The 24,735-nt window shown below is 44.6% G+C and overlaps 1 protein-coding gene across 2 annotated transcripts in view; it reads right to left on the bottom strand.

The window, feature by feature from the left end:
• Positions 1–8,926: 8,926 nt before the first annotated feature.
• ARHGAP25 (Rho GTPase activating protein 25) overlaps positions 8,927–24,735 on the bottom strand; it is a 44,221-nt gene continuing 28,412 nt past the window's right edge. For both annotated transcript variants that reach the window (XM_060117381.1, XM_060117382.1), the window contains 6 exons: positions 22,605–22,737; positions 18,556–18,629; positions 16,299–16,420; positions 15,297–15,493; positions 12,145–12,671; positions 8,927–9,134 (listed from right to left, as the gene is read on the bottom strand). In XM_060117381.1, coding sequence (XP_059973364.1) covers positions 8,927–9,134; positions 12,145–12,671; positions 15,297–15,493; positions 16,299–16,420; positions 18,556–18,629; positions 22,605–22,737 — 1,261 coding nt within the window. The remainder of the gene's footprint in view (positions 9,135–12,144; positions 12,672–15,296; positions 15,494–16,298; positions 16,421–18,555; positions 18,630–22,604; positions 22,738–24,735) is intronic.

Here is a 24,735-nt window from a genome sequence, read left to right as displayed (position 1 = left end):
TACTAATAAAGAACTATCTTAAGATGGACCCCTCGCAGATCTCTTGAGATCTAAGGAACTTCTTTTCCCCTCTGTCTCTGAATTTTTACCAAGTTACTTATAACAAGCCTGGCGGGCCTGAACTTCCTCATTCTCAACAGCTAAGCTTCCATTTCCGCTCCACCAAGACCTCTGCTGGAGAGTCATCAGCAGCCTGTGTGGCTCCTTGGTGTCAGATGAAGACTGTGCCCATCGTGGGCTGGTGCAGCCCTGCAGGTGCTAGGCTTAGCAAGCTGCACATGCTTCTGTGTGGAGCAAAGGACCCCGTTCCTGGGGTGAGCAGTCAGGATGGAGGCTTGGAGGGCAGAGTGCAGGCTGCCGACAGCAGAGCTAAGGAGCTGCATTTGCCCCCCCTCAGCTGTACAAATGCACAGGCAACCCGGAGACAGAAGGCACTCTCCCGCCCCCGGAGTTCTAAATGGCGAGCTTTCTCTAGCCCTGCTGATCCTCTCTGCAGGATCTCTAACCACTGCCTCATCCCACCTTGTCCCAGCCCTGATCTTCAGTTCAGTGGTCCAGGAAGTGGCCTCTGCCGTTCCTTGTACCCTCTGTCTAATTCTTTTCCTACCAGGTGCGAACTTCACTTATGCTTTTCTGGGGTTTCCAGTAAATCTCTGTTTCCAGTTGGCCAAGCTTGGCTATTAGCATGTGAAGCAGACTAATTTACCAAAAAGTTTGTCAGATGAACAATTCACCCAATTACTGGAGATTGTTTGAAGTGTTAGCATTGCCCTCATGTGTCCCCAAATCCATCTCCGACCCCAGAAGCTGTCAGAAAAATGTTTTCCTCTGGATGCAAGACAGTTTGCAGAGCCACAGTAAAAGGCAGGAGCAAAAGCAGAAGCAAGTTCCTTTGCTATAAAAAGGGGATAGTGCTATCTAGTTCTGGGGGTTCTGTAGGATTAACTCAGTTAATACACAAAAAGCACTTAGAACAGTCTGGCCGGCAATATTTAGCACCCAATAAAAGTTGGTGATTATTACCATTATAATAATTATTACTTTTAATTGACACATGCATTTAAATTATATGAATTAAACTACACATTTGATGAAAAATTAAAATAACAATTTAAATAGGAATGCCAGGTAAAGAAGGTAAGTAACCATCACTAGGGCCAGTTCAGTGGTCCATACCCTTGGTCTCGTCATTTACCCGGGAAGGGGAGAGGGGCTGGAGATGAGTTCAATCACCAATGGCCAATGATCTAACCAATTGTGATTATGGAATGAGGCCTTAATAAAACCCCAAATGATGAGGTTCGGAGAGCTTCTGGGTTGATGAACACATGGAGATGCAGGGAGATCAAGGAAGCTCTGTGCCCCTTCCCATGTACCTTGCCCTGTGCATCTCTTCCATCTGGCTGTTCCTAAGTTATATTCTTTTATAATAAACCTATGATCTAGTGAGTAAAATGCTCCTCTGAATTTTGTGAGCCACTCTAGCAAATGAATCACAACTGAGCAGGGGATGGTGGGAACCTCTGATCTGTAGCAGGTCAGTTAGAGGCACAGGTGACAATTGGTACCTGAAGGGTTGAATGGGGGAGCAGTCTTGCAGGACTGAGCCCTTAACCTGTGGGTTCTGATGCCATCTCCCAGCAGAGAGTGTCAGAATTAACTGCTTATGGTGTTGGAAAAGCACACACTGGACATATTAATTTCAGGTGTGCAAATGAAAAAAAAAAACATTTGCACACTTGAAATTAGTTAGCAGGATACTATGAGCCTAAGCAAATTACTTAACTTCTTGAAGCCTGTTTCCTCATCTGTAAAGTGGAGATGATACCAGCACCTCCCTCATAGTTTACTGTGAGATGTAATAGAAATATTGCAGGTAAATCAGAGTCTACCATGCTTAGGGAATAGAAGCACTCAATAAGTATATTATGTTTTTAAAAATGTCCGTACAGGGCTTCCCTGGTGGCGCAGTAGTTGAGAGTCCGCCTGCCGATGCAGGGGACACGGGTTCGTGCCCCGGTCCGGGAAGATCCCACATGCCGCGGAGGGGCTGGGTCCGTGAGCCATGGCCACTGAGCCTGCGCATCTGGAGCCTGTGCTCCACAATGGCAGAGGCCACAACAGTGAGCTGCCCGCGTACCGCAAAAAAAAAAAAAAAAAAAAAGTCCATACAAATGTAGCTCTTCTAAAACACTAAACTGTAGGAGGAAGAATCAGTATTGTAATATTTTGCTGTATCTTAGGTGCAGTTTACTTGTACTGAGTAAAGATATCATTGGCAACACAGTTACCCAGACTATCACTGTGTAGGGATAAACCATCAGGGGTGGAAGATTCTAGATGCCATATGATTTTCATGTATCTTATTTTTTCAGTAATTCTCAAATTCTTTGAGGCACAGGTTCCACTACTCTCAGAAGAGCAAGGAAGACACCCAATAATGTCTGTCAAAGACTAGGTAAGTATTACGAAGAGCAAGCCAAACAACCTATGTGCACACAATTGGGTCCAATACCATGAAATCCTGTATGAGAATCTTGAAGGCGATAGCTGGATTCTGAGGGTATTAGTTTTGTTTAAGGACCAGCATTTCCACGGGTGAGTAAGCTCAGTTGCAGAACAGGGTATTGGCTTTTTCTGATTGGGGTTGTTTTTTCGTTGAAGGTAATACCCAGTCCTAAAATAAACACTATATCTAATCCAGACCGCCTGCTTCCTGGTGATCAAGTTCAAGTTCCCAATGAACATGTTTTGTGGCAGCCCCAGGACAGCTTCTAAGGGAAATAAGGGCTTTGCATCCTAGCGAAAAGGCCGTAATGATAAAAAGAAAGAAGCAGAGGGCAGGTATGGGTAAACGCATCGTTAGATGGGCCTTATTTTTAGAGCAGTTCATATGGCGACATTTCTTCTGCTCGCTGATCTACCAGGAGTATTTAGGAAACAGACTATGTGAAACAGACTGAAGATTGTCCAGTGCCCTCTGCTCAGAAGCTGCAAGCTTCCAGACAGAATGATCTGTTTTAGGTTAAGGTTCCACAGGGCAGAGCATATATTTAACTTATGACATATCTTAAGATGAGGAAAGGATGGGGAACGCGTGACCCTGTGTCCCCACCCCTGCCACCACATCCGCCTCCACGTGGAACAGGGGGAGGTTTTTCTCTCTCCCAACGATCTCATTGACAGTACATCCTTCAAAAGCATCCAGCATGCCCACTGAGGGCCCTACTAGGCTCGTGGGAAGAGAAAAGTGTTTTCTAAATAAATGGAAAAGAGGGTTGAGAATAAGTGAGAAAGTTCAGAGTAGAGAGACTGACTTCTTAGCACAGTAGAAACAGAGGCTCTTAGGAGACCCCAGTCCCAGAGTTATTCCCAAGAGATATTTTAAGTGTGGAACCGATGACATGGGACCCTGAACTGACTCCAGGCAAAGACCAGGTGATGTGTGGCCCCCATCCATCCTCAGGGCAAGCAGGTGGGGTGAGATCCGGGGTTGTGGGGAGGCATCTGACTGCAGATATTTCTCCACATTGATGCTGAATCAGAAAAGGCAAAATTAGTGATTTTTTTTCCTGGACCCACACCTGTCTTCTCTCCTTAAAAGACTTGGAACGTTCTTGGAAATTTTATTTTAATCTATCATTACTTAAGAGATCATTTTCTATGTTGTACTCCTCTACATGAGGGCCATAGCATTGGGCAAATTGGACAAACTTGTGTCAGTTCCCAGCTCTGCTACATTGAAACCTCAATTTTGTCATCTGTAAAATTGGTAGAGTAGCATTTAATCCAAGAGTCGATTTAATGTTTAAAGGAGATGACATGTACAAAATCCTTGGCACAGAGAATAAATGGTATTTGTTCCCTATTAATGGTAGTTCCTGTTATGATGTTGATGATGACATCGATCAAGGATCCAGGATGATATCTGAACATGATGGGCCTTGCAGGCTGGGAGGACACCAATCAGTAAATGGGAGAAGGGAGCAGAAAAGGTGGTCAAAGTGCCAACTTTGACCAGTTGTCAGCTTTGCTTGAGGGCAAATGAGCTCTCCACCCTGCTACCTGAGTCCTCCTGTCCCCTTTTAAGTCCCTACCTCTTCACCCATCTCAGATTGTATGCCCTGTGCTCTCAGGTGACCAGCATCCCCCACTGCACTATTCCATGGTGAAGTCTCACACTCCATCCACCTCTCCACCCACGGCACAACTGACCCCACCAGGCTCCCATTCTAATTACACAGCTCTCTGCTAGGAATCAGATAACTACGTGGTATAAAGATGGTACTAATGATTAACGCAAGTTTCAGGGGTGTCTCCCAGGAATGTCTCATCTGTGGTTAATATCCCAAAGGCTCCTGGTAGAGATTTCTCAACCTACTATGAGTCTGAAAGGGAGACGGTTTTAATCAGAGTTGTTCTCAGGACGCTTTAACTCAAGCCCTGAAGTGCTTATCTCCTTGGCCTATGTCAACCCTAAAAGTATAAGTTGAGTGTATCCCCAGGTATTAAGGAAGTCTCAAACTCCTGGGACTTCTTCAATGACTAAACTACTGTTATACTGAAATTCTTTGGTAACATCTTCAGGCTCAGTTTTCCCCATCTAAAAAATGGGTTCATATCCTAAACCCATTTTCTGTCTTGTAGGCATCTCTTATCCTAAATGAGTGAACACATGATAAATCAACAGTTGTGTTGACTGGAGATGGGAAAGGGGAGCAGGTAGATTTAATATTATCATTAGTCATGACTTGAGCCAAACTTAGCAGTTTTAGAACCATGTTTAACAATCCTGTCTGCATATTAGAATTAACTGGAAAGTTTTTTTAAGAAAAGAAAATCCCCAGGCCCCATCCCTAAGATTCTGATTCAGTTGCTATGGGGTGGGATCTGAGCATCAGATCCTTAAGGAGGTTCTATTGTGAGGCCAAGTCTGAGAACCACTGTCTCAGGACAGCACTGGAAATGCAGAGGAAGCAGAAACTGGTATCATATGAGGTGGGTCTTGTTGTGACCAAGAGTTGAGCCAGCTCTATATTCTGGAAGCATTTAGCGACTGACAATGAGTTTCACAGCATGGTTGTGAAAGTGGGGGAGAGAACTTTTGGACAGAAGCCATGAAGCATAAGAATCCCTGAACAGTGGATCAGAAGAGCCCTTTAATCCTCTCCCTCATCGCTGCATAAACACTGGCAATTCACTTGGCTCTGAGTCTCGGTTTCATTATCCATTAAATGAACAGGTTAGATTAGACAAGTTCAAGGGTGCCTTCCAGTGCTATTCTTCTATGATCCTAAGATAGTTTCCAGGCATCAGAGGAAAGAGAGGCTGGCATTGCACATCCTTGTTGGTATTCTCTGCTCACTCCTTGTCTGAAGTCACTTGGCAGCTCTCTGTTGCTGACCAAAGGCCAGTCTTGTGTAACAGCTGAATCTCCAGAGCAGCAGCTGAATCTTCATCCTTGGGGCCTCCCTTCACCCAGGCTTCTCCTGCAGGATGAAAGATTTCATGCCATTCTTGTGAAGGCAGCCCACATGAATGGCAGGAGTAGACTCTAAGTGATCTCTCTGTTCCCGGGCCAGCACACAGCCTGATGGTATCTGCAGAGGAAGGGGTGGAATGTGGAAGTTTACATGACGTCAGTGCACACACATCCTCCTGTCTTGAGCTGGGAGCCCAGCCATCAGCTACTGTGCCGTGCTGCATCCTTTCCCCCCCCTTCTCGAGAGCCTTGGGCTGCTTTGGAGTCCCCTGCTCCATGCTTCCTGAGAGGATGGGCCTCTGAGTAGGACTTAAACAATTGGTCAAAACAACAACAACAAAACATTTATTGTTTGCATCCTCGGCAGCAGACTCTGTACTAGTGACGTCACATTCCATCTCTCCAGGCCTCAGACTGACCAAGATTCACTGGAAAAGAATTGCTCTGGTCTGTTTGTCACCCTATCCCCCGAGAAAAATTCACATGTAGAAATCCTAACCCCCAAAGGTGATGGTATTAGGAGATGTGGCCTTTGGGAGGTAAGTCATAAGGGTAGAGCCCTCACGAATGGGATTAATATCTTACAAAATAGGCCCAACAGAGCTCCCTACCCCCTTCTGCCATGTGTGGATACAACCAGAAGCCTGCCACCCAGAAAAGGATCCTCACCTACCTTGATCTCAGACTCCAGCCTCCAGAGCTGTGACAAATGGATACCACCGAGTCCGTGGGATTTCTTTAGAGTGGTCCAAGCGGATGTAGACAGGACTCATCCCAGCCAATCCCCTAATACAAAGTGTCCTACCCAGTGCACACACATATGGAAAACCATCAGATGTACCTCACGCTTAGGAGAAATTGCCCTAACGCGCCATGCTCGAGGCTGTGAGGACATGCAGAACGTTGGTGGGAAGAGGGCAAGGGGTTTTAACATGCATATTGCAGACCTTTTGGAGTTCTCAGCACCTGTGCCGGTAGAAGAGACGGGAAGGCTGGAAAGAGAGTGGGTGGCTGGTAAAAGACAGATTCAGTAGATCCTGCCCATGGCAGGGCTTTGAAAGTAACAGTGGGAGCTCCTGGGTCCAAGAGAGCACCCGTGACATAGGTCAGTCTGGTTCTGACTTCCAGAAACTGGCTCCCAGGTCCAGGTGAGGCCTGGAGCTACGTTGCGATGCGTAGCATAGGTGGTCTTTTGGGGCACTGAGGACAGTGGCCTCAGACCCCAGACCTTCTTCCCTGGCCCTTCCTTGGACTCACGACGGCCTGGGGTCCTTGAGAAACTCTTTCTTGTGTTCTCCTCATATGGAGGGTGGCACAGGAGCACCTTAGGCAAGCCAGGTCCCCTCCCGATTGTGAAGAAGACTTGATATTCTGGCTTCTGATGCTGGACCTGCTGCTCTGTGATCTTGCAATTCTGGCAAAAGGTGTGGAATGAGAAGTATCACCTGACCAGGAGGGGCTTGGGATTCAAACATGGGCCTTCCACCCAGCCTGAGACCCAGTGAGGTCCTATAACATGGTCCCCTAAGCAAACAGGCTTCAGGGCTTCCTCTTTGCTCCTTCAAACAAATGTTCCCTTTGGAACTGTGAAGCCGGCTACTTCCATACTCAAGTCTATATTAGCATTCAAAGGGTCCGTGCCAGGAACCCATGGGAGAACATGGCACACGTCTGGCAGGACCATAGACACTCATCAGTGGACATTAGGTGTTCAGGAAGTGTTTCTATGTTTGCTACTCTGCAACTGAAAAACAAATCAACTCCAGGAAATCAAATATTTTATTGCTTTACTTAATAATGTTCCAAATCAGTCTCCCCGCCCCCAATCTGCTGTAAGCAAGTCTCTATGAGGAGCTCTAAGTGTCATCCTTGTCCTCTGTCAGTCTTGTCCTTGGGGGGCTGGAGGTGGGTGGAGCAGGGCCTGGGTAGCAGGACTGAGAAACACTGACCCCCTGTCCATCGCTTTCACTCTGTGAGTAATATGTCATGGCCACAGGCAGTGGGGAATAACCAGAGTGAAGAAAACACAGAGAGGAGGAGCAAAAGGGAGAAAACGAAGGGAGAGAAAGGAATAAAGGAGACACAGATGCTGCGGAAGGCTAAACTCTCACTGTGGTAACTGGAGATTCCAAACCACTAATTCAGCCACGTGGCTTCAAGAGTTCAAGAAAATTATGGGTGTAATGGGATGAACTATGTAACATTAGTACAGGTAATACGTGCTGGGAAATTGGGCCAGGAGTTTCCAGAGCTAAAAGCACATTTGAGAATACCTACTTACATTTGTTTTTATCTCATCATGATTCAATTTTTGTCCTGTGTATGTTTTATGATATAGCAATAGAGTAGTACGTGTGTACAATTTATAAATAAATAAATATACCTATGTTGAGGAATGTATGCTCAAATATTTTCTATTGATGGGGCACAGGGTCAAAAGAGCTTGGAGACCACCTAACTAGAACAATGACAAAAACCACTAAAGACTCCACCATCCTACCTCTCAAGGCCTGGGGCCTCACCAGGGGCCTTGGCCAGGGTGGCTTAATGCAGAAGGATGACTGTTACTATCTAAACACCCAACTAGCATCTAAGGAAGCTGTATCATAGTGGGCCTGCTCTATGCAATCGTGGCCCCTGAAAGGCAAGTGGGATTGGAATGCAGCCCATGACCTGCTCATCAAGCCATGTGCCCAGAGAGGGGTGCATCTGTCCCCAGGCAGGAGAGGCTTTTACTCTCATAATGGTGTTGTATGGATTGCCAATAGCCCTGCTTCTTTTTTTTTTTTTGAATCTAATTTTCTAATTGCTTTTACTTTCATAAATCCAGTTTACTGCTTGTTTTGTCTTTGCCTAATACTAATTTCGAGTTTGCAGCCCTAGAGAGTGTGCATCACGGGGTGGGGGTGGGGTGGCAGAATGGGGTCCTGGCTTCAGTAGGTGCAGCCCCTCAAAACACAGCCCACCATGGCTGAGAAATCAAAAGCTGAAGATCATTTTTGGCCCCTGTGTCTCAGAGACACTCGGAGGCCATCTGACTAGGTGAAATGTCCCACACAGGAAACAAAGAACCAACTCCTCAGTCCAGCCTCTGTTGGGGTCAGCCTGTTGCCTGGGTCCTGGGATGTGGCCTGCAGCAGAGTCTCCATTGGACACAGCCATTCAACCACAGGAGGTGCCGCTTCACTCGACCTGAGACCACGTTGGAATAATGCAATCCCTTTGAATACAGCCCCGGGGCTCGGAGATGTCCACACAAGTCCCTGCTCACGCTTATCCTCCTGCAAACTCCACTGACTTATCTACTGGGAAATGTGATGTTTTCCCCCGGAAACTGTCCTCTCCTTCTTAGGGAGGAATCTTGCTTCCTGGTCATCAGCTAGCAGCGAGAAAGGGAGCATTGTTGGGTCTCTGCAGGCTGTCTCTGTGGTGCTCCTGGGACCCTCAAGCATCGGTCTTGGGCTCCTTCATCGATTTGACAAATTCCTTGACATCCTCTTCCAAGGCCTTGTTCCTCCTCTCCACATCCTCCTGGGAGCGCTCCACGTTGCGGAGGCTGATTTCCAAGGCTGCAGACTTCTTCTTCTCCTTCTCCAGTTCTTCACTGAGCCTCACCACCTTAGCCCACACATCATAATTTTCCTTCTCAAGCCTACAAGGAAAGAAAATAATGAAAGGACGGGGTGTGACCTCTAGACTTTCCCTTCAGCCTTGTCCTCAACCCCCTCTGTCCACTTTACCTTCCACATCCCAAGACTCATCTCCAACCTGTACTTCCTAGTTATGTCCCACCCCCGACAGGAGGACTTCGCAGTAATCCTGAATTCCCAGAGCCTGTCCCCTTTTTTGTCATTTGTCATCCATATCATGACATCTCCTGTGTTGTTTTTCACGTCGTTTTGTGTTTTGTATCTCCCACCACACAATAAAGTCTTTGAATGAAGAGACCACCTCTAATATTTATAGCCCCACAGCGCCTTGCCTCTGTCCTGCTCAGTGGAAAGGTTGACTGCTGAACCCCATCCAGATTCCAGATTCCCCGCACCTGTGTACACATGCATGCTTTCTCATCCTGCTTCATTGCAGAGCACGGACCAGAGCCTTCTCTTACGAAGGCTCCTGGGGACCAAGATTTGGAGAATTTGGGGGAGCTGCCCCTTGGGAGCAACTGTCCTGCCAGTCCCACCCTTGCTTCTGAATCCCACTCCAAGTGAAGGATCTGTTGGATTCCTGAATTCACAGGATTTTCACTGTTACTGGCCCAAATCCTAGTCTAGTCTCAGGTGCCCATTTCTCTCCCTCCAGGCTGTGCTGAATTAACCCTTGGGAATGAGAGTACATATGACATTTTTGAGCCAAAGGAGGGAATTTCAGGCCTATGAGGAGGCTATGATTGGAAAGTGGCTTCAGAATTTCATTCTGTGAGATGCTGCTTCCCTGCTACCCAATGGCCTGCTCATTTTTATACGGAGACTTGAGTTCCTGTTTGAGCCCATCTCTGGCTTCTATCTTCAAGGGCCTTGGTCCATTTTGCAGTCAATGGCCCCTCTTCAGAGCCTTGCTTACCCCTGCCTGTTTCTTCTTAAAGCCAAATTAGTCTCATTCCTCTGGAATTCCACCCATTACAAATTTAGTTTTCTTCTCTGAGTTCTCCATATCCTTCTTGTTTTGGGGGGAAACCTCAAAAGAGACACCATGCTAGATCTTGACCACTGACTCCAGTGGAGAGGTAGAATCTGAGTGGATTTGGGAGGTTGGCTGACCCGAGTTCAAATCCCAGCCCCACCAATGACTAGCTGTGCAACCTTTTTATACTTCCTAAACTCCCATTTCTTCTGTAAAATGGGGGTATTACCTATTTCACGGGATAACTGAGGGGATTATATGAGAAGGCGTGTCTGAAGCATGAAGCTTAGAGCAGGCACTGTAGACTGTTAATTCTCCTTCCTCTCCCGAGGATGGAATGGGAGGCTCCCCTGACAGTGGATTCAAAAGACTTTGTTCCCTTCAGGAGGAGCGGCCACCTCAATGGCAGCCAGTTCTTCCCCACCCTGTCAATGACCCCCGTGCTAGAAACTGGGGCTCAGTGTCTGCACTGGGGCTGCCTTGGTCACTGCCAAGATGTCGCCCAAGTCTCAGAGTCTACAAACAGCTGATTTCAGGTTCTTAGACAAGAAGTTATGTGTTGTTCTAGATGGGTGGCCCTCCTCAGGGAACAAAGGATCAGGCTCACCAAAGTCTTCCTTTCATGTACCTGAGTCTATGGACTGAAAAGTTCCCGTCGTTCGAAAACCCCACTAGGTTCACATTTCACTAACTTTTGATTAGTGTGACTTTAGGCAAATCTGGATTGAAGTTTCTTCCCAGGAAAAATCAGTGGTGTAAAAAAGATTTCAAGAAAGTAGTTTATCTACTCAAGTGAGCAAATCATGTCCGAGCATCTTAGAGATTTGTGTGAAATGGTGGCAACGGCCATGTCACCGGCCTCGCTTCCGTTCACCCGCTGCAGTCTGAGATCGTGGGGAGTTAGCGATCCTGACCCAGTGAAGCCTCAGTCAGGTCAGGGGTGCCCAGAAGCTCTGCCCCCCTTAGGCTTTCAGGTGGCTGACCAGGCCCTCTGCATTCTCTGCCCTCTCCCATCAGTCACTCCCCTGTTTCCACCAACCACCACTCTTCCTCTGCATGAACACGCCAGACACCCCCCTTCCCATAGCCTCTGCACTTTGGTTCTCTCTGCCTTGCCTGCTCTCCCCCAAACCCACCCCAACCCCTCCCACGTGGACCTCACTAGTTCCCTCCCGTCCTTCAGGCCTTTGCTCGAGTGTCACCTTCTCAGTGAGGCCTTCCCCAGCCACCCTATGTAACTCTGGAACCCCCTTCCTGAGCTCCCCAACCTCCTGCCCTGCTTTATTTCTCTCCTTAGCATTTTCCACCATCTGACATAACATATGTTTTTTTTTTTTTTTTTTCTTTTTGCGGTATGTGGGCCTCTCACTGTTGTGGCCTCTCCCGTTGCGGAGCACAGGCTCCGGATGCGCAGGCCCAGCGGCCATGGCTCACGGGCCCAGCCGCTCCGCGGCATATGGGATCCTCCCAGACCGGGGCACGAACCCGTATCCCCTGCATCGGCAGGCGGACTCTTAACCACTGCGCCACCAGGGAGGCCCCATAACATATGTTTTAATTACCTATTTGTATTCTCTGTCTGCCTCCACTAGAAGGAAAGCTCTATAAGCAAAAGGGCTTTTGTGTGTTTTGTTCAGTGCTATTCTCTAACAGCTGAGATGGTGCCTGGCACATAGTAGGTGCTCAATAAATGTCTGCAGAGTTGATGAATGACATTAATATGAAAAATTTTTAAATTTCTCTTAATTCATTAAGACATGTTGATGCTTAAACAACCACTGTTTGGAAACAGTTGATTAAACTACTTAAACTACATATTTAACTTTTCATGAATGTAAGGTAAAGCTTAGAGTTTTCACTAATTTAGTCATCTCCTCAATGCCTTTGCCCTGTTCCTCATTAGGCCCAACTGCTGTAGATAGCGTCTTCTGTAACTAAAGTTTTATAATGTCACTTCTTTGGCAGAGGAGAACAATCCCTATTGCTTTTAAGATGGCAGGTGACTGGCTGCCCAGGGCCCTCTGGACGTGACTTACTTTTCAATCTGTTCCTCATACATTTGCTTCTGTGTTTCTATTTCCTTTCGCAGCTCCTGGACCATCCTCTGCAAAGATTCAAGTTCCTCTTCTCCAGAGTTCTTTTTCCCAGGCCCGGTTTCAGAGTTTAGGCTAGCAAGAACATCTCTCTTGGAGTCACAGGCCTGGGATGATGGTGTACCGGCTTCATCCTCAGGGGACCCCGGCTGGGTGGGGACGTTATCGTAGGTGGAAGTCCGCTGGGAGTCGAAAAACTGTGGCACACCTTGAGACATCGTTCTCCTGTGCCCGTCCCCTGCCTTCCCCTCCGAAGAAGATGACCAGAACTCATTTTTAAAGATCTCTACTTTGCAGCTGTTGGTACCTTGCAAAGCTGATGTCAAGAAGCATTTCCGGTTAGGGAGCGTCTGAGTCCTTTTTCGTGACTGCAGCTTCCAATCTCCTTGCTTTTCCCTGGATGCGTTGTCTTCTAGACACCCATCACTTGGCCGTTGTCCAGTGGGGCTGGTTGCATCTGAGTCGCTGGCCTAGAAAAAAGTGACCACGGATGTTACATGGGTTTTTCCCACATGTGTCGTGTTCCCAAGATAAGGATTAGAGACTTGAAAGAAAGTATCTCCTGGCCACACACCTATGAAACTCAATTAGAAGACCATCTCCTAATTTGTCACATTAGTTGATTATCTGTGTGGCATTTTTCCAAAAGGATATTATACTTGAAGGAACTCATGCTCTAGAGGTAAACTGCTGACTAAAATCAATTGTTTGCTTGTGGTAAGGGGCCCTAAACTAGGATTCTTTTATAACCTTAGAATGGGGGGGAGGGGGGCTTCTCTAACTATGACCCAAATCCAGAAGCCATATAAGAGTAATTTGATAAATTCAATCCACATGTGTTTCCATGACCCACAAAATTAAAAAGAAACCACCACATGCTAAATCAAAGAAGAAATGACAAGCTGACAAACATATTTGCAATGTATATCACAGACAACAGGCTACTCTCCGTAATGCATAAAGTTCATAAAAATTGAGAAGAAAAAGACTAATATAAATATGTGCAAAGAGCAAGATCAGCGAGTTCATGGAGGAAAAATGCAACTGGCCCTTACACATAAAAAAAATGTTTGAACACTCTTATAACAGGAAAAACACAAATTGAAATTAAAATTACTGAAATATTAGTTCTCATCTAACAGATGGGAATCCTCCAAAATCTGACAACACACTCTGCTGGCGAAACTATAGGGAAATAGGTTATTTCATGCATTGCTGGTGGAAGTGCAAAATGGCACAACCACTGTTTAACAATTTTAATGAAAATTACATATTACAAATCTATTTACCCTCTGACTCAGCAATCATACTTCTAGGAATTTATCCCAGAAATATATTTGCCTGAGCACAAAATGAAGTATGGTCAAGGTTATTCATTGCATCCTTGTTTGTAGTACAAAGGAGTAAAAGAAACCTGTTCATCTATGGAGGTTGGCTGAGTAGATCACAGAACATGCACAGGATGGAACACCATACATCTGCCAGAAACTTGAGGCTGTATGAGGTAATGCCTATGTATTGACATGAAAAGGTCTCCAGGGTATCTGTTAAACAGAAAAATTCAAGATACACAGTAGTGTGTGTGTGTGTGTGTGTGTGTGTGTGTGTGGAGAGGGAGAGAGTGAGCATGTTACACTTTGTGTAAAAAGGGAGGTAAATAACAATTTACACTCATATCTGCTTATATTTGCATAAAGGAACACTGGAAGGATAAAAAAGAAACTGATAAAGGCAGGGAAGAATAAGGTGGGTGAAGACAGCAGAGGGAGCAGGAGTTCTAAACATATCTCTTTCTTTTGTTTTGACTTTCTTGAGTCATGTGTATATATTTTTAGATTAAATTAAAAAGAAAAAGATTGAACCCTAAAATGAGAAAATCAGGGCTCAAGCTGTCTGTCTGATGCTTCTAGCTCATCACCTGCTTTGGCAACTCCACCTGGAATCAGAAGGACCTGGGCCCTGAGGTGCAAACTAGATCTAAGTCCCACTCTCTACCATTCTACCGCTGTCATCTTGGGACAGTTGGTCAACCTCCCTGAGACTCAGCGCCTCAGCTATAAAATGTGGATGATAAATTCTTCCCTACAGAGTAATGGTGAGGACTCCAGATGTGATCTATTTAAGGTTCCCAGCACACTGCCTGTCCATTGCTGCCCCTACTGTTACAATAAATACAGAAACCTGTCAAATGAGTACAACAATGGCTACTCTCAAAGACGTCTAGGATGATTTCATTATATGAAGTATAAACATTTCTAAATATTAATTTGATTTTAGAGTATTAGTAAATGCACTGTGTCCAGACAGGCATCACCCAAGAAAAATCACAACTACCACCATCTTTTTTCCAATACATTCTTAATCATCCTCAGGATTAACAGTAGTCAACTGACATTACCTGGTGAACTGGAAATTTTACATTCATTCCTTGACCACACATAAAGAATTAAGCTGTATATATGTTCACATGTTCTTTTAAAAAATATTTGCCTCTATAAATACGTTAAAATATTTGAGCTTTGTAAATTATTGGCCTAAATAGTCTAAATTTCAGAGTCTGCAGAGTTTTTTGACATTGTGAACGTGAGCCCCAACCCTTCAGTACAAATGAGGGGGTTGACATTGCTGAGACAGCTTATCAGGGAATGAGAAATATTACACAAACACATCACATACTCTGAGAAAGGAATCACGTTTCATGGCTTAGCAGGAAACCGTTCTCTCTGGACTTTTACCCGGAATTTTCAACAACTCCCACTAGAACATTAACACTGTGGAATGTAGTTTCCCCATTGCACTTCCCTGGACTAAGTTTAAAAGGGTTTAGAGTGGGCTTTAGTGAGAATTCCCATTGCGTAGTCACTGGGGGATGGGCACACATGTCACCAATCCCACCTCCAGGTTACCAACTGGAAACTAGATTTTGAAAGAGGCCAGGCTTTCAAGATTCATTCAAATGGGTCTATATCAGCTGTGCCCACTGCCACAGCATCACCCAGGACTCCCTAAATTGCCACTCCAGAGCAGCTCTTACATGGGATGACCTGGACCGAAGGAAGAGTCGGATGGAAGGAGGAAGGCTCTCTGTACCTTACCATGTTACTGACGCTGTCTGTCCTAGAAATTGGAGGGTCCTCAGTGGCATCCCAGCCCACAGAGCTTCGCGCCACTGGAGGTTTCCTGGGGTCATTTTGGAGGGCAGGGGGTGACAAGGGTGCATCCTTGGACTTGGGAAAGAGGATTTCATGGTCTCTGATCATCATGGTCATCACTCTTTGGATTTGAGGAGTCCCTGAAAGAGAGAAGAAAGAGATTTGTAGTGCTGGACCATGGGGCAGAGGGCAGGTGGTCCTCAAGGTTCTCCACCCATGAGATGTCTCTAAACTTGACTCTAAAACCCCATGGCCCCAAAGGACCTCATTTGCTCCTCACAGGACCCTTCTTAATTGCTTGGGGTAGGAGATTGTGGTGAATGGGATGGGATAGAAGAAGGGTATGGCAGTGGGGTGGAAGAGGGTTATTTTCGGCCTACAGTCCTCTGGATCAGTCTTTGATCAGGTTATAGGCAATACGACAGGAGAGGAAATGAAGACATCTTTCTCTCTTGATGTGACCCTCAATATGACATCTGATTTCTTATTGCGTACATAGATAATGCATACCAGGCATACTGCCTCCCCCAAACCATGGCAGACATCAGTACTCTGTGTCAGGACTCTTGTTCACTGAACCAAGACACTACCTCAGAAGTCTTTTCAGCGCAGCTTTACAAGTAACCTCTTTGGGAGTTGTCTTATAAAATCACACTTGTTTGCTCTCTCTGGCTAAGGATGTTTAAAAGTAATAAAAGACTAAGAAACACTAACTGTTTTCATGCTAGCCTCTCATACTGTGTGATGATTGGTAAATCTTTACCCTCTCTGCTCTGCTGTGATCTGGAAAATGAACATAATTCCTGCCTGCTTATTTCACAGGGCTATTTTACAACTCAGACAAGATAATCAACGGAAAATGCTTGGCAAACTGCAGAGCAATTTGGCAGTGATGTCACTGTCTTTACTTCCTCTGCCCCTACCTTCACCACAGGACCAGCCTACCTCTCATGATCACAGCAGGGTCTTCGACCTTCGACCTGATGAGATTCACACCAATCACAGTAGCCAGATTGTCCACACTCATCTTGTTAACTCCACAGTTCAGCTGGATTTCGTGGAGAAACCTGTGGGCAACCAGGAAATCCCAGAGTAGGAAATAGAAAGTTGCCACAAGGAAGCACTTCCAGGTACCCACAGGATCCCAGAGGTGGGTCTCAACTCTTTACTTCTGGTCTCAGGAATGGGACCAGTCTGCTCTGACTACAAGAATTTAGCTTCCCCCTGAAAGATTCAAGATCAAGGAAGAAGAGACACAAGCAACCCAGCTGCTGATGGTGGCACTGGGGCCAGGGGTGGGTGAGGAGTCACATCAGCAGGAGGCAGGGTCCAGTTCAGGGAGCTAAGAGGAGACAAGAAGGACTAAAATGGGTGTTTGACTATCCCTGGTCCTGACTTTACAGGCTTCTCTCCCAGGCTCTCAGCACCTATCCCAGAGGAGTCTCCAGAGAAGAAAACTTCATTGTGGGAAGATCTCAGAAATGGGAATTCATGGCGCCTCCTTGCTCTCACCCTCAGGTTACACTACCAAGCATCTCAAATTCTCAGCAGGTGCTCAAAAACTAACACTGAATTTTTGCTGTAATCCCACCTATTTGAGGAATGAAGCTCTCAGATTCACTATTTTAAAAACCTGAAAATATCAGAAAAAAACACTTCTAAATATTGTCTCTAAAAACCATTTTTAAGTGAATCGGCTGAAGCAACATAAAATTCCAAATACAGAGAAATTATCAAATAAGTGGCAGGGGAGGGGTGTCCAAATGAGGAAACATTATGGAATATTATGGAGTCATGTATAATCCTACTTTGTGACATAGGAAAATGCTCACAATACAACATTTAGCCAAAAGAAGCAGGATACAAGTATATATGTATATATTTTTTATTAAAAAATATATTTCTGGGCTTCCCTGGTGGCGCAGTGGTTGAGAGTCCGCCTGCCGATGCAGAGGACACGGGTTCGTGCCCCGGTCCGGGAGGATCCCACATGCCGCGGAGCGGCTGGGCCCGTGAGCCATGGCCGCTGAGCCTGCGCGTCCGGAGCCTGTGCTCCGCAACGGGAGAGGCCACAACAGGGAGAGGCCTGCGTACCACAAAAAAAAAAAAAATATATATATATATATATATATATATATATATATATATATATTTCTAATTTGGTATAAAAATTGTTTCCCTATATTTATATTGATGCATGTGATGATCTGTCACAGAGACAAAAACATTCAGAAGGAAACACACGCAAATATTAACAGTGACTTTTTCTGGGTGAGGGGATTTGGGGAAATTTTCATTTATTTACAGTATTTTATATTCTCCTAGTTTCCATATCAAGCATGTAACTCTTTTATCATCTGGAAACTACAAAAAATTATTTAAAAAAAAATAAAAGTAGGGCTTCCCTGGTGACACAGTGGTTAAGAATCTGCCTACCAATGCAGGGCACACGGGTTCGAGCCCTGGTCCAGGAAGATCCCACATGCCGCAGAGCAACTAAGCCCGTGCACCACAACTACTGAGCCTGTGCTCTAGAGCCCACGAGCCACAACTACTGAAGCCCGTGCGCCTAGAGCCTGTGCTCCACAGCAAGAGAAGCCACAGTAATGAGAAGCCCGCGTGCCGCAACTAGAGAAAGCCTGCGTACAGCAACAAAGACCTAACGCAGCCAAAAAATATATATAAACTAAATAAATTTAAAAAAATAAAGATAACTTTCAGCTATGTCTGACATGGAGATCCAGGCTCCCAACTCAGCCAGATCTGGGTCAATCCATATGCTATGTGTTGCCACAGAGACAGCACATAGCAGGTCCGTCCTCAGAAAGGGAATTAAGAAAGGTGGCCTGGAATGAATGTCTCTGGGGTACTAAGTTATGGTCCAGAGACAGGAAGATGGGAGAAAAGTCTAGAAATATTATAAGGATTCTGGGTTCTAATGCCTGTCCCAGGACTCTGGGCAGCACTGGGGCAGGCTTGGAGGAGGAAGCATGTTTCCTTTTATGCTGATTAGATTTTCCGGGATCCTTTCAATTATCTTGGGGACACAGGAAACTACCTCAGTGCTACGTGAATAGAGTTGACCTTCCAGAGGTCTGGAACAGAATCTCTTGAGTTCACAGAGATACTCTTTCCTCCTCTAACTGGGGGATTCTTTCTGGTATGGCTGAAAATTATGGAACTGATACCAGGTGCCTCTTACCTGCAGATGTAGCTCAGGAGGCTATAGTTGTCTCGAGGAAGGATGGAGAGCTGCTTCATCAACTCCTGCTGAGCCTGGGAAGAGATTTTTAATGACAGTAGAAGAGCCTGCTCACTTGTCAGCAATGGGACCCTGGAGCATAACTGGTGTATCTCTGCAGAAGCAACACTTTGGCAGTCACTCCCGTTCCCATAGTTGTGTGTGTGTGTGTGTGTGTGTGTGTGTGTGTGTGTTTTAACATCTTTATTGGAATATAATTGCTTTACAATGGTGTGTTAGTCTCTGCTGTATAACAAAGTGAATCAGCTATACATATACATATAGCCCCATTATCTCCTCCCTCTGGCGTCTCCCTACCACCCTCCCTATCCCAAGCACCGAGCTGATCTCCCTGTGCTATGTGGCTGCTTCCCACTACCTATCTACTTTATGTTTTGTAGTGTATATATGTCCATGCCACTCTCTCACTTCGTCCCAGCTTACCCTTCCTCCTCCCTGTGTCCTCAAGTCCATTCTCTATGTCTGCGTCTTTATTCCTGTCCTGCTCCTAGGTTCTTCAGAGCCAATTTTTGTTTTTTGGGGGTTTTTTTGTTTTGTTTTGTTTTTGTTTGTTTGTTTTTTGCGGTATGCGGGCCTCTCACCGCTGTGGCCTCTCCCATTGCGGAGCACAGGCTCCGGACGCGCAGACTCAGCGGCCATGGCTCACGGGCCCAGCCGCTCCACAGCATGTGGGATCTTCCCGGACCAGGGCATGAACCCGTGTCCCCTGCATCGGCAGGCGGACTCCCATCCACTGCACCACCAGGGAAGCCCTTGGGTTTTTTTTTTAGATTCCATATATATGTGTTAGCATACGGTATTTGTTTTTCTCTTTCTGACTTACTTCACTCTGTATGACAGTCTCTAGGTCCATCCACCTCACTACAAATAACTCAATTTCATTTCTTTTTATGGCTGAGTAATATTCCATTGTATTTTTAGTTTTTGGAGGAACCTCCATACTGTTCTCCATAGTGGCTGTATCAATTTACATTCCCACCAACAGTGCAAGAGGCTTCCCTTTTCTCTACACCCTCTCCAGCATTTATTGTTTGTAGATTTTTTGATGATGGCCCTTCTGACCGGTGTGAGGGGATACCTCATTGTAGTTTTGACTTGCATTTCTCTAATGATTAGTGATGTTGAGCATCTTTTCATGTGTTTGTTGGCAGTCTGTATATCTTCTTTGGAGAAATGTTTATTTATGTCTTCTGCCCATTTTTGGATTGGGTTGTTTGTTTTTTTGATATTGAGCTGCATGAGCTGCTTGTATATTTTGGAGATTAATCCTCTGTCAGTTGCTTCATTTGCAAATATTTTCTCCCATTCTGAGGGTTGTCTTTTCATCTTGTTTATGGTTTCCTTTGCTGTGCAAAAGCTTTTAAGTTTCATTAGGTCCCATTTGTTTATTTTTATTTTTATAAAACTTCTAATTTTGAAATAACTATAAATCCACAGGAACTTGCAAGAATAGCCTGGAGAGGTTCACTGTTTTTGGTACCTTGTATTTTTTTATTCATCTGCGATTATGCCCTCCTCCCCGACTCAGAGCTACTCTAAGGCAAGAACTATTTGATAATCATACTCACAGTAATTGTTTGCTTAATAAATGCTTGAGCTGTAACTCTCCAATAAAGAATTCGACCAGAACCAAATGCCCCCCAAGTCACTTTAAAAGTATTGTGAGAAGGAGAATGTTTCTGAGAACTGAGGTTTCATGTGATATGGTTTTGCTGGGAGCTGCTAGAACCCAGGGACAGGCTGACCAAGCTGGAAGGCAGGTGAGAGGTCCGAAGGTTATAGCTTCATGATGACACTGAATGTTAGAGACAGTCCTACAGGGAATGCAAGTGCCAGGAAGAGGAAGGACAGTGAATTTTCTTTGTTCTTTTCGCTCACTGTGCCTATAGTGTCTGCAGTCGCCGTCTACAACGTCATGATTGTAAAAGGGCACCAGTGCACATGAGACTCACAGCCTCTCCTCAGACCTGAGCAGCTCCTCCAAGAGAAAATGCACCCTATGGCGTGTCGGCCTGCATGCAGTGACTTGGTGCAGCCCCACTGGATCTAGAATGCCTGCTTCATACTGATTCCCTCCTCTTCAGTTTAGTCAAGTAAATTCTTTGCAAAGGTTGCTTTAGACTCAGGCCTCCCAGCGACTGCCTCTGCCATGTTTTCACCCATGAGAAAGGCTGTGATCCCTCACCCTGTCCAGATCTGTGTTACCATGGATTAGAAACTCTCAAATATGTTGAGATTGAGAAAAGTTGGGAGCAGCAGGTCTAAATCAAGGAAGTTCAGGGGTGGGAGTCTGCTTGTCAGAACTGCATCCACGGATCTCCTTTCCTTTCCCTGAAGCTGTGGGGCAAGATGTCACCTGAAGCATTCATCTTTTTAGCCAACTTTTAAACCTTATTCCATAAAGTTGTATTACTTTTGCAAAGGTGAGCTGATATGCCTGTATAAATTAAGACTTTCCATATCCTATTTTAACCCCCCCAAAATTCATAAATCATACACAAAATATCCTAAAATCACATCATGCAACCTAATTTTTGTGTTGGAAAATAGCTACAAAGGCTAGAGTGTGTTAGTTGCATCCTTATCGTGCTCTTTCTTTCCTAATGCTAAAATATAAAACCACCTTTTATCTTGTACCAGGTTCTACTTAATTTGTGAGTCTCCTCCCTCTCGATCAGGATGGAAGTTCTCACAGCAGTACTTTCTTCCAGGGCTAGGGCACTATCTATTCAATGATTATATATATACATACATACATACACACACACATATGTGTGTGTATTATACATATATATATACTTTTTCTGGGAGCATACTATACAATAAATTCTGAAGTAGAGCAGAGACTAAACATCCCCTTGAATCAATAATTTTAAAATGTCACTCACTTGTTACACATATCCCATGGTCCTCAAAACGATCCTATTATTATGAAATGTGTCTAAGTTTGTGCTGTCTACTACAACAGCAAATTGACACATGTGACTATTATAAAATAAAATAAAATAAAATTAGAAATTTGGTTCCTCAGTTGTGCTAGCCACATTTCAAGTGCCTAGTGGCCACATATAGCTAGTGGTTACTACATTGGACAGTGCAGTTATGTAACAGTTCCATCATTGTAGAAAGTTCTCTTGGGCTAAGTAAATAAACTGAGTCTCACAGAAGATGCATCATTTACTAAATGGCAAAATCAAAGTTAAATTTACTGCAAGTTTTTCTGTGCACCACTTTGCCAGAGAGAACTTTTAACATAGTAGTGCTGAACACTAACCTCCCCAAAGTGGGCAGTTAGACACCTTTATTAGCTGTGTAACAAATGCATTCATGGGCCATTTAGTTTTGCAAATCTTGGTTAAAAACTGTCATGCTTTTATTGTTGTCAGTCAGGTTTTCTTTTGCTGGTTGGTTAGTTTGTTTAACATGTTGACTATAAGGGCTTTAAGGAAACAATTTATATAAGGATCAAAATTCCTGCTGGAGAGGAGCTGCATGATGCTGCAGATGGGGGCTGCAGACCCTACAGGCAGCTGCAGCTGAAAGGAACCAAGAAAAGCTCCGTCCTTCCTCTCCCTGGCACATGTGTTTCTTGTATACCCATGCGTGACATGCATGGTCATCACAGATCTAGAACATTTGGACCTCTCCCCTGCCCTCCAAGTGGGTCAGTCTGTCTTTTTGTGCCAGCGGGTCTTAGCAAGGCCATATTGCTTGAAACCCTTCTCAGAAGCATCCTCATTCTCTTACTAATTTTAGAGTGACTTGGGGGTATTTAGTCCAGTACTCTGTTGGAGTGCAGCATCCCATAAAGGCTGTCACCATGATTGGATTCATGGGACTTTTGTTGCTGAGAGTTCCAGTTTGACAAAGTATCTCACCAAAAGTTATGGGGTTCACCCATGACCCACTGTTGCTTGCCTACCAGAATAGTGTTCAGTAACCCTCACATTCTTCTGAAGCAGGACAACTAACTCTATTGAGATACAAACCTTTGCCTCATCTGCATTCATGAGCTGCCCACAGAGCAGGAACCCCTCATACTGGCTCCAGGGGACCACTGGCTCCGGGAGGTCTCGGAGGTAGAGCTTCAGCAGGGAGGCTACCGTGTGCACATCTGTATCTCTGGAAAAAAACAAACAACGTTTTCTGAAAACAAAACTCCAGAACTCTCCTCACCTCCCCCTTGGTGATCCACTGAATAAGATCCCAGCTTCCAAAAAGAAATTTTGCAGAGGAGAAGAGTCTGATCAAGATGTATCTGACCAAACTATTTTTGCAACTCCCCCTTCTGGAATAATACCTCCCAACACCTTTTCCTTTATCTCTTCTACCTAACTGCCTCAAAGATAAGTTTAAGGTCTACTCTTCCAAGAAGCCTGTTAAACTATTCTAGTCTTCATTGCTTTCTTCTTTCTCCAAGTCACTTAGTACAATTGAGCATTCTCTACTTAGTCTCTAGTTTTTCATGTGGTAACTCCATATAGCTATGACCCATTGATCTCTTTAGTCTATCGGAGAGCTTAAAATAGGTCTGGGATTCATTCATATATTCACACAATCATTTATTCAACCAATGTGTTGAGAGAACCTACTAGGTGCAAGACACTATGTCAGGCACTAGGGTTTCAGCAGTGAACCTGAGGGACCCACAGGATCCCTGTCCTCATGGAGTGACAGAGCTATGCAGACTCAAATGTTAACAAGTCATATACATGTTACCAGCCAAGCCTGGCCCATCACCTTTATTTGGACAGTCTGTGAGCTAAGAATGGATCTAACATTTTCAAATGGTTGGGGAAAAAACCCAAAAGGAGAATATTTCATGGCATGTGAAAATCATGTGAAATTTGAATTTCGGCATCCATAAATAAAGTGTTATAGGAACATAACCATGCTCATGCATTTTTGTATTGTCTTTGGCTGAATTCTGGTATAAGAACAGAGTTGAGGAGCTGCAGCAGAGACTGTCTGGCCTGCAAAGCCTAAATATTTCATATGTGGCCCTTTAAGAAAAGTCTGCTGATCCCTGGTTTATGGAGCTATTGTGTTTATTCCGCAGCTCTATAAGAGAAAATGAGTCTGAATATACCATATACTTGAAACTCATTAGTGAAAAATATTTATTTCATATCAAGAAAAACTGGTCATGCACCCCAATGTTCACAGCAGCACTATTTACAATAGTGAAAACATGGAAGCAACCTAAATGTCCATCGACAGATGAATGGATAAAGAAGATGTGGTATGTATACACAGTGGAATATTACTCAGCCATAAAAAAGAGTGAAATAATGCCATTTGCAGCAACATGGATAGACCTAGAGATTATCATACTAAGTGAAGTAAGTCAGACAGAGAAAGACAAATATCATACGATATCACTTATATGTGGAATCTTAAAAAAAATTTGATACCAATGAACTTATTAACAAAACAGAAATAGACTCACAGGCATAGAAAACAAACATGGTTACCAAAGGGGAAAGGGGGGATGGAGGGATAAATAGGCATTTGGGATTAACAGATGCACAATACTATATATAAAATAGCTAAACAACAAAGACCTACTGTATAACACAGGGAACGATAGTCAATATCTTATAATAGCCTACAATGGAAAAGAATCTGAAAAGGAATACATATATACATATGTATATATATATATATATATATATATATATATACACACATATTTACATAAATTAATCACTTTGCTATATACCTGAAACTTTGTAAATCAACTATACTTCAATAAAAAAAGAAAGGAAGAAAAAGAAAAACTGGTATCTGTAAGAGACACTCCCAGTAGTATTTTGAAAAGCTGTGATGGGGCAAGAGGTCCAGCTGATCTGAGTGGCTCTTGGGCTTCAGCACTGGGGACATAGAAGTGGCTGGGCTGGGTGAGATCACATCCTGGAGGAGGGCCGGGAGGGGTGGAATTGGGCAGGAGAAGAAGGCAGGCATTTGAGGCCTCAGAAACCAGAACATCAAGGCTTGACTGTGGAGCTCTCTATCTTGACGTTTCATGTAAACGTTTTCTTTTTGGTTTTTGACAGCCAGTGGTTGGAACTGTCTTCTGGAAAGGTTCCCCACTTTGCAGCCTGTGAACTCTACCTCCAA

This window comes from Mesoplodon densirostris, chromosome 14 (assembly GCF_025265405.1).
Source record: "Mesoplodon densirostris isolate mMesDen1 chromosome 14, mMesDen1 primary haplotype, whole genome shotgun sequence".
NCBI classification, from domain to species: Eukaryota; Metazoa; Chordata; class Mammalia; order Artiodactyla; family Ziphiidae; genus Mesoplodon; species Mesoplodon densirostris.
This window is presented reverse-complemented; position numbering and strand designations above follow the sequence as displayed.